This window comes from Anomalospiza imberbis, chromosome 19 (assembly GCF_031753505.1).
Source record: "Anomalospiza imberbis isolate Cuckoo-Finch-1a 21T00152 chromosome 19, ASM3175350v1, whole genome shotgun sequence".
NCBI classification, from domain to species: domain Eukaryota; kingdom Metazoa; phylum Chordata; class Aves; order Passeriformes; family Viduidae; genus Anomalospiza; species Anomalospiza imberbis.
In genome coordinates, this window is record NC_089699.1 from 7,520,826 (window position 1) to 7,535,710 (window position 14,885).

A 14,885-nucleotide genomic window follows, 5' to 3' on the forward strand; every position below is an offset into this window, starting at 1 on the left:
AAGTGCCACTGTATAAGATGTGGGGGCTTTGCTTCAACAAATGCTGTTGTCTCTGGGTGCTTGTTTAGTTTTTGAGAGAAAGTTTGGTGCAGAAGGGAAGGAGCTAGCTGGGAAATGGCCAGTGAGTGTGGAATTATGGCAAGCTTGGGAGTTTCTGGGCTATCAGTTTCATTTGGTAAAAGCAGGACAAACAGCTGTGCAGAGTTTGCTCTTGTAATTTCTTCCACTCCAGATTCCCAGCATGAAAGCATTTGCTTCTGAAAATGACTGCTGAAAGGGAGGGAAAAACAAGAACCTAAGGTTGCCAAGCCAAGCCTTTGCTAGCCCCGAGGCATGACCACTGAGTAGCTGCATGCTGTAGACAATGTCATTCTTTTTCTCCCCCACTTATAACTCAGTTCTTACATCATCAAGTAATACTGTGAACATGTCCAAACACCCCCAGCTTCTTTAGCAGCTTTATTCCACTGGCTTCCAGTCAAACACTGGTTTTGGTAGGTTGTAGACCTCACTGAAAGGCAAATTTATCCTGCTGCTAAGACGGATTGATCTGTAGAACAGTTCTGTTCTTGAGCACATCTTGTGATGTTCTGTTCTGTAGACCAGAGACATGGGAGAGTGGAAAACACACAAGGTGCAGGCAAGTAAACAAGATTTGGTGCACAGCCTGGTGAAGAACGTGCACACAGATAAGTTTATGGCACAGTTCAAATGCCACCTTGCCAGCTGACATCCTCAACACACACAGTGTAGGATTTAATGACAATCAAGTTTGTTTATGAGTTAAAAAAAAAAACAAAAAACACCCTAACACCACTCCAAGCAAATGTGCCTTTTATATGTCCAGGATGTAACTAAGGATTAGTGACGTGGACGTGGAATTAAATGGATATTGGAGATCAAAAATGGCTGACAGTGATCCCAGGAGTGGCTTGCTCAAATAAAAAAGTCATCTTGTTTTTACAGTACTGAAGAATGGAAGAACTTCTGCTGTGGGCATTGATGCTGAGACTGGACACATCAGCAGCACTGGGCTTGGAGTCTCTACACCATAAATGAAGCAGCATCTCCTGGGATTGCAGGTGGGATTGCAGGTAGGGCTGCAGAGAAACATGCATTTGGAAAAGGATGCTGTTGCCCTTGAGAGGCCAGGCCCTGTGCATTGTGCAGTCTTTGCTTTGTACCTTCCTGCCCATGGGCTGGGAGCCCTGTGGATCCCAATAATCTTACTTCTTATAGAGCTGTTTAAGAGACCAGCTCTGCTCTTGACCTCAGTTTTTACCAGGTCATCCCTGGAGAGTTCCAATACATCCCCGTGTCCCAGTTTGACCTCATGTTTGAGCAAACCAGCCTGGTGCCTCAGTTCTGACAGACTGATCTCAGCAGTGGGGGTGGATGGTGAGGAAATGATGCTCCAAGGAAAGTCCATACTCTGATGGGGGGAGGTTAGGTTTTCTTTTCTTACACCAAGAAGGTGAAAACCCCTGTTTTGCATATACCAAACCTGCTTTTGGCTAATGTGCTTGCCAGAGATTTGGATATTCCCCCAAGCACAATCCCTCCTGAACAGACAGTGCTACAGACAAGTTCTCCACAATCACCAGCACACATCCTGAAAAGCAAAGAAATCTGTATTTTTCTGCTTGTAGAAATTTTTCTATCCCTTGTGGCTCTTGGTTTTGCAGTAATGTTACATGGAGAAGTTTGAAGGAAAATGTTTCCTGCCTCCAGAATTTCCCTTTGGGACCCCTGTTAACAAAAAAAGTCTTGTAGTTGTGAAACCTGTTGACTGGCTTTGCTGTGACATAAAACAGGCACCTTCAGTTCTCTGGGTATTCAGTAAGTGTGAGTGCTTTTGAGATTTGAGATATTGTCAGCAAAAGCTTTTTTTATATCTGAGCTTCATGTTTTATGAGAGCTGTGCAAAAGCAGCCTATGCATAAGAAGCAGTATGGCCATCCCCCCTTGAACTTTGATGGTTAATATTTAACAACTTAGAAAGTTAAAATAGCCCTTTGCTGTAAAACTACATCCCTGGTAGAAGTGAACATTTCTCTGGCTGTGGTGTCAGTCTTTGCAAATCTCTCCCTCTGCTGGTGGGGTGATATACTCTGGACTGCCAAAGAGTGATTGCACACCGACTGGGGATTTTCATAACACAAACTCCTCTTTTCTGTGGTGGATTTGCACCAAGTCTTACTTTGATTTGTTGGGTTGCCTCCCAGCCACAAAGTAAAATGGATCTGTATCTAGCCATCAGCATTTAGGGGGCAGGGATTGCTTCTGGATCAGAGCTGCAAGCAATTACTGCATGAAGAATGCATGTTTATGGTTATATCTAAAACCTTGGGCAGGTCGTGGTCGGAAAGTTTCCTGGATTGTAACTATGGCGACTTCAAAAGTTCACATGCATTCCCAGTGACTCTTCTTCCAGGTTAGAGATAAAGAGTTTCCATTTTAGGGCAGACCAATGTCATTAAGAAAAATACAGGAAACTTCCATTGTTTGCAATGAAAAGCTTTCCTTTCCCTGGTCTTTGTTAAATAGGCTTCTGATGAAAAACGGAAACAGTACAAAACTGATGCCTTGCCTGAGAAATTGGATCTGTGTGCAGTGTCTGGGAATGCTGGGAGACAGGGTGTGCACATTGTTGTAGGGAAATCCAGAGGGAAGACCAGCCCAGTCCTTCCACACACCTTGGTGAGGCACTGCCTGGCGAGCGCCTCTGCCACCTCACCATGTGCTGTTCCAGAATAAGGCTCCCGAAAATTGCCAAAGCCCTGATTTGCCTCATTGTTGTAACACAGTTCTACCTCTTCATAGGCAATTCCAGCTCTTTGTTTGACTTGGCCAAGACAAAGATTTTCAGGTAAGGGACCTGTTCCTTTGTGGCATGCACTGTCTGGTGTGGGTGCTTGTGCTCACTTTCTCTAACTCTCTGTTTTTTTTTTACCCTGAAACTTGCACTTCTGATCTGAGTTAGGCGAGCACTTCACTTTAGCAGAGCATGGTGTTAGAAGATCCACAGTCAAAAACCTGCTTCTCTTAGCTCACTATTTTCCAGGGCTTCTTTTTGTAGCTGTCTAAAGCAGCTTTTGGTTCACTAATCCTACGTGTTTTCATACGTTGTCTCTACACAGTACTTGCTTTTCCTGTTGGCTCCCAGAAGGACCTTATTCAGCCCTAATCCAGATTGCATTGGTGGACAGTGAATTTGGTGGGACAGCTTTGAATTTATGGCAAGTTCAGCAGCTGATTCCTAACACAAAATATGCTGCATATTGGGACACCAATGTCATGTAGACATGATATCTTGATATCTATTTTATATAAATAGTCAAGTAAATCCTACAGGAATGGGTGTGGAGGCAATTGCAGTGAAATATCTCCAGCATCACTGGCAGGAGACATGACATGAGCCCTTGTAGACACCTGAGCCTTTCCCAGTTCAGGTATGGCTCATGGATGTGTTGGTGCTGTGTATAGGAAGCACCACTCCCCAGCCTCCCCACCACCCTCACCTGGTCCCAGCTCTCCCAGTAAGCTCATATGGCTTGGCTGGGTTGGGTTGGTTCTCAGCTGAATGTCTGGGCTGGTGCTATGGGGGCAGGCAGGAGGACTGAGGCTGGGAACATCTGCAGCTCTTCTGGAGGTGACTTGAGTTCAGCTCAGCTCTAGCAGCTTGAGACCACGCTTTGAGGACAGCTGTCAATTTGGAGAGGTTGGAACCTGCACAAAGGAGGTGGGAGGGAAAGGAGAGAAGGAAGAGGTGTAGAGAAGTGGAGTTCTCCTTGATCCCAGAGCCCATCAGTGCCAGAGCTGGAAGAAGAAGTGGCTCTCCATATTTAGCTGCTTGAAGCAATTTCCTTCTGTTGTAGTTTCAGAGAATGGAAATGCCTGTATTTATACAATTTAAGTAAAACACAACAAGGTATGAGCTCTGTGTGGTTGTCTGTGCGGCAGTTCTATTTCTGTACCTTGTATGTCACGTAGAATACACAAAGCAGCATTTTCATGGCTTTATCCTCTATTTGTCCTTGGGCTTTGTAAAAGGGGAGGAAAATGACAGTAAATGTCATTGAGTTTTTGCAGTTGTTTGCCAGCTGGACTCTAGAGCCTGAAATTCACTGAGCTGCTTTGACAATTTGTCTGGATTTAAAATGCTGGTCAGGAGAGCAGGGTCCTGTGTAAGCACAAGTGCCTGGCCATGTGGGCTTGACTGCAGGGAGCAAGGTTTGGAATGTGAAGAGTCCTTGGTTTTACATTTTGGTCTCTGGCACAGCATTTGAAGTGTAACAGACTGAGGTGGAATCTGCCCTGCAAGACAGCACATAGGGAAAGCCTGGAGTGGGGGATGGTTTCTCATATTGAAACTCTGTTTCATTTGTTCTCTGCACTTTATTCCAAGGGATTTAAGATCTGCCTGAGCTACCTTACCAAATTTCTCTTTATTTAGAGGGTCCATATAAAATCTTTCCTCTTATTGGGCAGTAAACAGTGACATTAAGTTTATACATGAAGCACTATGATGGAAAGCACATGCTGCAAGCTTGGTTGAAACTGGCTAATGATTATGAGAGAGGCAGAGCTGATAGGCCATTTGCTACAAGCTCTCTTTTTTAGCCTTGCAAAGGTTCACATATTTATCTGATATGAAACAATTTTTAAAAGCCTCCTTAGCTGATCATTTCCTGAACACTTTCAGAGTGGTATGACATTCATCAAATTGCAGCAGCAACTGAGCTGCTATCTGCAGCCTGTTATCTGCAGAAGTGCTTTTTGTCCCATTTATCACTTCGGAAGCAATCCACAGCGTTCCGAAACAAGTGCGTCATGCACAGGCCAAACATGAGTGTGGGATCAGACTGCCACAGCTATGGTTTATCCTGAAAAGCTTTGCTGTACAGAAAAGCTCAGCTGCAGATATTTTTCACCTTACTTTTTCCTGTTCTACCCTCCAGCCATGCGCAGACAAGAGGGAATGTTTAGGACAAAACTCCCCCACTTCTGCCTTGATTTTCTTCCTGGGTTTCAGCACAGTCTTGTTGCAGGTGGCTCTTCTGCTGTTGGCAGATGTGTCCTCCTGTGATAACCTTGTACCTGCCTGTGCCTCTGAATCAGGCAACAGGGCAGCTGCAATATTAGAGGCAAGTGCTAAAAATGTAGAGATTTTGCATTTCAATAGCTTCACAGTGTCTGCCTTCAGACACATGTGCCTGGTGAGTGCTGTGTGATGCCCTTGCACTACCTGATCAAGGCAGAGAAGGAGAGAAAGAAGTGCCCTGTGGCCCCAAAAGCTCAAGAGGTGATGTACGGTAAAGAATGAGTTTCACTTCTTCTTAGACTTCCCTTCCTGAATTCTGGAAGATCTTCATGCTCTGTTGCTGAAGCACAGGGCTCTGCTGGCAGAGGAGAGAGGCAGATGGCTGCCTCCATGGTGGGGGCCATGTCCTGAGCCCAGGATCTCCAAACCAACCCCGCAGTGCTCCGGGGACATTGCCAGGGGGCCTGCCCAGTGCGTGGCAAAGCTGGGCTGTACTGGTTGGCTGTTACTGCCAGTGTGAATGTTTCATGTGCCAAGTGCTGAGGAGAGACTCCGGGATTTGCCTAGTGTGGAGATAAGCTGTATTCAGGCTAGAAAAGTGTAGGAAGTTGAATAACATTTTGGCAAAGTTTAAAATGAAATTGCTCTAAAGCACAGAGAGATGCTCAGAGTCAAGAGCACTAGGAGTGAGCTGAAGGGTGTTCAGTGTTAAGTGTGTGTGATGTATCTGCTTTTCCTTTGATTGCATTCAGGAGATTGAACGTTTTCCAACATGCCCCAGAGACACAACAAGTGGACTCCCAAAAGCAACAGGGTTTAAACTATTCTGATAATGGGAACTCCAGGAGCATTTCAAAGGCGACTTTGGGAGGACGCATGACAAGACTCAATGATGTGGTGGAGAATACACCAAGATGGAAAGGAAAGGAGGAGCAGAGGGAAACAATGGAACCAGTTATGAGTGTTAAGGAAGCCAGGGAGAATATGGCTGTGAAACCACCACCCCAGTTGGAGGGAATCAAGAATATAACAGTGAAAACAACCTCTATGGTGCAGGAAACCAAGGAGAAAACAACAGTGAGGACAGTTCCATGGGTGGAAGAAGCCAAGGAAAAGACAACAGTGAAACCACTTCCCAGGGAGAAGGGAGGCAAGGAGAAGGCAACAGTGAAACCACCCTCTGTAGTGAAGGGAGCACATGAGAACAACGCATCTGAAGACCAAGCAAAACCCAAAGCACCTCCTGCATCAATGAAAACTGTAAGACCTGCTCCTCAGGCTGCTGCTGTGACACAGAAAAGGAAACTGAGCTCTGCTAACTTCACCTCTGAGCCACAGTGGGATTTCGAGGACGAGTACCTGCTGGATAACTCATCCCCACCCTCGGTAGGTGGGATGGTGCAGGTGGTCACCAAGAATGGTGCCTTCCCATTGACCTCCTTGTCTGCTGGCCCCTGGGCATGAGTGCCCTTTGCAGATGGGGAGGATTTCAGAGCTGGTAGGTCACTCACTGTTGTATGCTGGTGGGACCCAGACAGGAAGACCTCTATATACAACATCTGCATTCACATGAAGACTCAGGTTAATTAAATTTGAGCATCTCTTAATTACTAATGTCCAGGAACAGGGCCAGCAAGGTTCTCAACAAGCAGCTGGGACAGGTTGTGGTGTCTCATACTGTCTCTGTCCCCCGTCCTATGCTGGTAAGTCTTTGTAAAGCTTACCCAGAGCAGTTTTCCCTGGCAGTCCTGTTTCTGGAAGGCTTGGAACAGGTGGGTCACCTTCTCACATGTTATGTCTCACTCTCAAACCTGATCTGTAATTCTGCAGAGAGAGGGAGTCAGTAGGAGCACTCTGCCCTCCTTAATTTCCTACATGATCAGAGTTTTCCCTTGTTCCTCTGGTACTGATCCAGTCTAGTTCTGAGGTACAAGAAGTACCAAGCCTTGGACAGTACCTGCTTGAGCAGGACGGGAATGTCCCTGTTTCTGGACATGAAATATGCTGTGAGTGAAATGATGCCACCATGAAACCCTTGGCACTGTTGTCCTCAGTGTGCTCCTGTGGTGACCGGCAGAATGAGGGCTGTCTCCTCAGGCTGTGACAGGGCTGTCATCCTCATCCACTGCAGAGATCCCAGCTCAGCCACAGAGCACTCAGCAAGGCTTTGGCAATGCAGGGGATTTGAGCTGGGCACGAGGGTCCATTTGATCTCTGTTTTGTCTTTCAGTAGGTGTTTGAGGAAGGTGTCTAAGAAAGTATAGCCCACATTGACTCAGCAGAAAATTCAGTGTAGTGGAGCTGTTTCCTTTCCACCTGCACACACAGCCTCACTCTTGCCAGCTGCAGTGAGACCTCCCTTGTAGGATAAGCTGGCTTGGATTCCCTTCTCAGCTGCACATTTCACTGATTTATTTATGACATTGAACAAGATGTTACACATTTTTTCTTACCCTTAAAGGGAGTGGCAATGCTGATATGATTTCATTTGTTCGTCAGTGTTTCCTCGGGTGGACTCTTAGGACCTTGTGAGGTGTGTTGCCAACAGGGACTGCTCATTATAGCATGTATATATTATTGCAGCATATTCCTAGTGCTTACAGCCTTATTTGATGCATTTAGGTTAGACCTATTACAAATGTTAATTTGCATCAGCTAATGAGGCCCAAAGCCAGTGAAACATTTAAGCATGACAGGCCTGTTGTTCTGAAGAGGAAAGTCTCAGAGACTTGGAGTCATCCTGGCTCCCTTGTGGGTGACATTTCACCAGCTGGTTATGGATGTAGTGCTAAAATTGTGCTTCATGTTCCGGTGATGGGGATCATGAGAGAAATGGTACCACTGGAGTTTCTGTGTTTCCCTTTGGTGCTGCCACAGACAGGCACACAAGCACTGCCACTCAGTCAGGTTTATCAGCTCTGCTCATCAGTCATTACTGTTTCCTTTTTGTTTTTCGAGACCTGCTCTGATTCAGTGAGGGCCAGGGCTGCCAAGTCTGACTGGCTGCGGGATCTTTTCCTGCCCAACATCACACTCTTCATAGACAAGAGATACTTCAATGACAGCGAATGGAACCGCCTGGAGCATTTTATACCCCCCTATGGCTTCATGGACCTGAATTATTCACGTGAGTCCCTCAGGGCTTGTCAGGATGGGACTTTCAGCCTCCTAACAGGAACCTTATGCTGAGTAGCTGGAGGTTTGCAGCATCTCCCCATCAAAGGCATCAGTCTAGGAGGATCTCATGGTGGAAACTCTGGTGCTTTCACTGTGTCCATCCCAAAGGCTCTTGACAACTCACCACTGTGTTTGCTTCACAGTGGTAAAGGAGGTCATATCCCTGCTGCCCCCAAAGCCCCACCAGCAGCTGCTCCTGGCCAGCCATGACAGCAGCGTGCCCACATGCATCAGCTGTGCTGTTGTGGGGAATGGAGGAATACTGAATAACTCTGGGATGGGCCAGGACATTGACTCCCATGACTATGTCTTCAGGTAAGGCTGCCTTCCTTCTCAGAAGATGCACAGCTAGCTTACTGTGGCTAGCCCCTGACTGTGGTTGGATCACTTAATCTCTTCTAGTATTCCACTCATTCCCAAGTGCCAAAATGATGGATGGCAGGAGATAAAAAGTCCAAAAATAATTGGAACGTTACTAAATATCCAAAGCCTGTGGTCACAAATGAGCCATAAAGAGCCATCTCCACAGCAGGGGCTTTCCTGCAGATCAGGGTGCCGATCAGAATGGGCCTAGTCTACCCTTCCTCCAGGCTAACACTGTCTTTTCTATTAGGAATGTGCATGGGAGGGCTTTCAGTGGTCACCTAACTCTGCTCCTCTGTTTTATTTCCTTTGCCAGGATGAGCGGGGCTGTAATCAAGGGTTATGAAAAAGATGTGGGAACAAAAACCTCCTTTTATGGATTCACAGCCTACTCCCTGGTTTCCTCTCTTCAGATCTTGGGACACAGAGGGTTCAGCAACATCCCATGGGATAAAGTGAGTGAGGTCCCTGCTGTGTGCATGCACAGCTTTAACATGATGCTGTTTGTCTGTGTGCTTCAGTTCTGCTCTTGCCACGAGGAGCAAAGGGGCTGAGGCAGCCCTTTAGCATTGCCCTCAGTGAGGGAACCTGCACGGCCTTGGCTCATTGTGAGTGTTTGCAGTGGCAAGTTGTGCCAATGCCACCCCAGCCTTGTGGCAGGTAGAAGGAGCTGCACATCAGATGTTATCTCCATTCTGCTGCTGTGGGCTGGTTGAGAGCTGCAGACTGAAGATGTGTGTCCAAAAAACTCAGTGAGCCAAGATGTCTGCTTGCATTTTTTTTGAAGTGCTGTTCACTAATGCTCACTTGTTTTCTTAGCATGTCAGATACATTCACTTCCTGGAGGGAGCAAGAGACTATGTGTGGCTGGAGGCTCTTCTGTTCAACAAGGACATCAGGAAAGGATTCTTGAACCTCAGCGGGTAAAACAAACAAAATAGCCCCCTCTACCCCTCCAGTGACGAGCTCTCTGTTGTGCTCTTCTCCTCTCCCAGTGCTCAGCCCTATGGAGGACCAGGCCAGGGTAAAGCCTCCCTCCCCTGGCAGACTTGCAGGCAGAAATCTCTCATTTCCTCCACAGCTCTGAGCACTGCTATAGTCAATACATCTCCTTCACAGAGGTAGCTGAATTCAGTGATGTGTGGCCAGAGCTTAGAGAAAGCTTTGTGGCTTTTGGGGATGAACACATGCTGCTGGCTGGTCTGGTGTGGCCTGCTCATGGATGAAGGCCTGTTTTCACTAATTTTTGCCTATACAAACACATGCTTTTGATATTCCTGTCTCCTTTTGTTGCCTCTCCTCCCTGATCTCTTCCTCTGCAATGCACACAGGTTATGGAGGCTTTGTCACAATGTGGGAAATGTTACAGAATATCTTCACAGTGTTTGTGGTTCTTCTCTTACCATCAAGTGCATCAGGGTTGATCCTTTCCAGCTGTGATGAGGTGTAGGAACTTATCTTGCGTCTCCCCATTCCTGTCCTTAGGCAGAAGCCCCGGCAGAAATTCGATAAAGATTTCACAATGGACAAATACCTGGTGGTTCACCCTGATTTCCTCAGATACATGAAAAACAGGTGAGCTGCGGGTTGTGTGCTCTAACAGACTTGTTTTTCCTGGCCAGCACCATCTCTCTCTGTCTTTGGCCTCTCCTCCCAGCTCCCTCCCCTGTAACCACAGCTCAGCCTCACCAGCAGCCTGGGGATAAGCATCAACAGTGTGAGCTCAGCTGAAACACTCTGGTGCTGCAGTGGGATGCTAGTGGTGGGTAAACATCCAGAACCTGTGAGCTGGAGAAGCAACAGCCATCAGACAGTTTGGTTTTCTGCATCCAAAAGAGGCCCAGGGCCAATTGCAACTTTAGGTGTAGGAAGAATTTTGCTGAAGTGCCAGAATAGTTGATCTCTAGTTCAGGACCAGCCTTTCATGTTCCCCATTGCTTGGCACCTTGGAGGAAGGCTCTGTAACAGACCTTCTCTCCAGAGATTCCTTCTAGACTCGGGAGGTTGGTTGTGCCCTCAAGCACGACAGGCTCTTCTTCAGCATCCCCTTTGCCTGGCCTGGCTGCTTGGCCATACATGACCAAGAGATGGAGGAACAGGAGCTCCTGTAGTGCCCTGCTTTGGCTGCCTTTACCCTTCAGTCTCCTTGAGAGCTGCTGCCTTCCCTGGAGCCAGATGGCCAGCGCTCCCTGCCCGCTCTGCCATCCCCGCTCTGACTTGGGGCCTTTCCAAGGCCAAGAGGACTCCATGCTATTTTTCCCAGTGTTTACTCTTACTTTCCTAACAACTCCTGGCATACCACAGGGCAGCTCCTGGCAGGTTTTGTGACACTCCTCTGCACCTTCCCTATGTCTCATTTCACTCCTAGATGTGGATGGGGAGCAGGATATACTGGGGAGCCTCAAAGCCACCTCTGCACTGCAGAGCAAAGGGCAGATTTAAGAGTAGTGGGCTTTAACCTACGAGATCCTTTAATCCATCCCCTCTTTACCCCCACTGCCTCAAGACCTACCACTTCCACAAAGCTGGGGCAGAGCTGGGCTCAGGTTGCAGTGCAGGTGGTGGAAAGTTCTGGGCATGCTCGTGGCTTTTCTGAAATGCCTCATATTGCCCCAAGCTGCTGCAAGGAGGGAAGATGCCACATGAGCCACAGGGGAACGAGGTGTGGCCTGCTTGAAACATCACAGCCAGCAACTCCTCAGTGCTTTCCTCTCTCCTGCTGCAGGTTTTTAAAGTCTAAAAATTTGGAAAAGCACTACTGGAGGCTGTACAGACCCACAACGGGGGCCTTCCTGCTGCTGACTGCCCTCCATCTCTGTGACCGGGTAAGGGTACAGTGATTCTTGCACCCAGACCTGTCTGGAAGTGGGAGCAGGGGACAGAGGAGAGCAGGGGTGGCTGCTGTCTGCCTCGAGAGTATATGGGCTCATGTCAGCTCTGGAGGAGCAGACTGAAGATGAGAAACAGCCCCAAAATAGCTCCCATAGAGGTGGTGAAGCCTGCTGTGACCTAGAGCACATGATCTCCCAGGGAGGCAGTGAGGGGACAGCAGGATCTCTGGAGCCAGTGCTCACACTCTGGTCCTTTTGGACCCCCACAAAGGGTCACCAGAGAAGCCTCAGCTGGCACCTCTGTCCTGTGCTCACTCCCTGTTTGGGAGCTGTGTCCTGTGTTTCACCTGGTAGCCCTGCCCAGTGAGCCCTGCATCTTTCCTAGGTCAGTGCCTATGGCTACATCACAGAGGGGCACGAGAAGTTCTCAGATCACTACTATGACAAGAACTGGAAAAAGCTGATTTTCTACATTAACCATGACTTCAACCTGGAGAAGCAGGTGTGGAAAAGGCTTCATGATGAGAATATCATGAAACTTTACCTGAGAACCTGACTGCAGCAAGGGCCATTGCCTGGGAAATCTCAACAACACCTCCCTGGGAACAGAAGAGGAGCACCAGAGCCAAGGTTAGCTCTGGACTGCCAGGCACATTTCATCCCCACAAATACATTTCCCTCCTTCAGCACCTCTGTTATTTCACAACACTCCAACAAATGTGTGAATGCTGCAGACCCAAAGACCAACAAGAAAATGCAGTCTGCCAACAAAGTCCCATCTGGCTGTGCTGCAGGACTCTTGCTGGTTGTTGTAGGCATGGGTATTAAGAGAGCAGAATCCAGGATGGATATGGTCCTTTGCTTTGTAATTCAGGTTTTCTCTCTTTGCAAGGAGATGCTCCTCAGGCTGGGGCCACTTCTCTTCTGGGTGGATCCTCTCCATTAGCAATGCCCATTTTGGAACTGGGTATTGTCTAAACAAACTCCCTGGGGAGCTGGAATGGATGGAGGTGGAAACACAGATTCTGTTTCAGGTTGACTTAATTTCTTGTTTGGGGGAGTTGGGGGGGTGCTGCGCTGGGATGGATTGGACACATCCAGGTGACTAATTTGAGAGAGAATGAGTTTCACTTCTGCTACCCAGTGTGACCTTGCTATGACACTTCCAGAGGAGCACTGCCATCAACTCAAGGGCAGGCAGCTGCTCTCCATGGTGTGGCAGACCTTCTGCACCTGGTGCCTCTTGCCCCAGGGCTTCCCTGGCTGACAAAATGTGAAATTTTGTGGCGTGGACCTGATGTGCCAAGTCCTTGTGTAGCTGGATTTCATCATGCATGGCTCCCAGCTCTGCCCAGGGCACTGTGTTTGACCTCTTGGGAGGAGAGGTGGAAGCCCTCCAAGTCCAGGGATGGATGCTATGTGTCCTTGCTGCTGACTGAAGTGCCTGTCCCCCATGGTGCTGAGAGGGGCCCAGCTGCAGCCAGCAAACCTGGAGTGTGTTGACCTCCTGGAAACGGTCTTTGTAAGCAAAATAAATGGCACTACTTTGGCCAAGCTGATCTTTTGTGCAGCCCTGTGGGTTGTGGTTATTTAGTGTACCCAGAACTGATGTTTTAAAGGCTGAGATACAGCAGATGGCAAAGCCAGGAAAGTACAGGACTGAGGGATAATGAGATTACCTCCACCTGGAGAAGCTCTGCAGCTTGTGTGGACACCCCTGAGCATCCCTGACCTGTTCACCTTGCAGGACAGGGATCAGCACCAGCCAAACACCTCCCTGAGGAAGTGGGTGAACACCTGGCAAGTTTGCCCTTGTCCCAGCAACTGCTTCCCAAGTGTATCAGATGTTCAAGAAAAATGCATGAAGGGCTGGATGTTTCCCCCGTGACACTGTGCAGGCAAAAAGCCACCTCCAGTGTCCCAGCAGGTCCAGAGCATGTCCCTGGGGTTAACCAGCTGCACACTCACTGGACCTGCTTTGGTTGTGAGTGTTTTTCCATTTCTGCAGCATTTTTGTTGGGGGCAGCAGTGTCTCCAGGGTCTTCCTGGGCTCCAAGGAAGGCATTTCAGCTGGGATTGTCAGCAGGGTTTGTCAGGCTTGATTTCCTTTTTCCCTTTTTCCTTGTGCTGCAGAGAGGCCAGGCAGTTTCTCATGTCTCACTGAGCTTGTTTGTGAAGGACAACCACCCACATTGAGAATCTAAATGCAGAATTCAGCTTCTCTGAGAGGGTGTAGCCTGTGCCTGGCTGCTCTGCCCATACGAGCCTGCAGTGTTTGTGGGAGAAGGGAGGTGTCTGAAATGCACGGTGCCTCTGTTGGGAATGATGCAGCCCTGTGGGAATGCCAGGCCCAGAGGGAGCCACGGGCTTTGGAGCAGACCAGAGATCCTTCCCGAGCAGCAAACAGGGAAGCCTGAGTGAGGCTGAGTGAGGCTGGTCACCATCTAGAGCTGCCTGAGGAGAAACTCCTGCACCCGGGAGCTCTGGACCTGCTGGATGCCTCAGCCGCTCCTGCACTCTGTCCCCAGGTGGCCCTGGTGGTGTCCCCTGTCCCCAGGCCCTGCAGGCTCTCCCTGATGGGCTGTGGGTGGGCAATGAGGCAGTTTTGTTCCTTGCCTGTCCCTCAGGCCATACCACATTGCTGTGGGTTGCTTAGTGACCGGCTCCACCGGGTATTCTTCCTGCCTGAATAGGGCTTTTCTCTTCCTCAGAAGTTGGAAGAAGTTTCTCTTAGACCTTTCCCTTCCCCCTCCTCCTCTTTTGTTCCTCTGTCCTTTGGGAAGCAGGAAGGGGCTTCCTGAGTCAAGGATTCCCCAGTGGGTGAGGGGGCTTTGGGATGGGCTGGCAGCCCCCAGCCCACGCTTTTCCCTAGTGTCGAGGCTTCCCAGAGGCAAGGGAAGGAAACTTCCCAGGAGGCTTTCCCCAGAGCCTGTTCCCTCCAGGCTTTTCTCTCAGCACAGCTGAGTTTGATGTTATCAGGGATAATTTTGGTTGGAGAAGGGCCTTTGCTGTGGCCTGAAGTTTCCCAGCTAGCTCAAAGCCACATCCTTCCTGATCCCAGGAAAGCACCTCTGACCTGATGGTCCCCCTCACTTCCTCACTTTGCTCCTGTCCCTCTGCACCAAGGCATCCCGTCCCACTGTGGGCTGGCTGAGGTGTGGCACACACTGGGACACATCCCCTGGGGCACAAACCCAGCTGTGCCTCACCGGAGCCACCTGATCTTGTGGCATCGGGTCCAGAGTGGCCACACGAAGTTGAGCGGGGTTGGAGCTGGCATTTCCCAGCCAACTTCCAGCCTGGCACAAACAAATGGAACAAAGCCTGCAGGGAGCAGCTACAGCTGGAGCACCCTTGGCGAGAGCCAGGATTCAGGACTGGGCAAGTTCCCAGCAGGGTGAGTGTCCCAGGGTGAAAGCAGCACTGCCGGGCTGTGCTGTAGCAGCCCCAGCCTGCTCAGTGCTGCTGGG

At 49.0% G+C, this 14,885-nt stretch overlaps 1 protein-coding gene across 1 annotated transcript; it reads left to right on the forward strand.

The window, feature by feature from the left end:
* The first annotated feature begins 2,708 nt into the window (after nt 1-2,708).
* On the forward strand, nt 2,709-12,473 carry ST6GALNAC1 (ST6 N-acetylgalactosaminide alpha-2,6-sialyltransferase 1). Its single transcript, XM_068209404.1, has 9 exons — nt 2,709-2,869; nt 5,797-6,430; nt 8,003-8,171; nt 8,365-8,536; nt 8,901-9,039; nt 9,404-9,507; nt 10,070-10,159; nt 11,310-11,409; nt 11,801-12,473. Exons 1-9 carry the CDS (start codon nt 2,739-2,741, stop codon nt 11,969-11,971), a joined length of 1,710 nt encoding a protein of 569 aa, XP_068065505.1. The 5' UTR covers nt 2,709-2,738; the 3' UTR covers nt 11,972-12,473.
* The last annotated feature ends 2,412 nt before the right edge of the window (nt 12,474-14,885 follow it).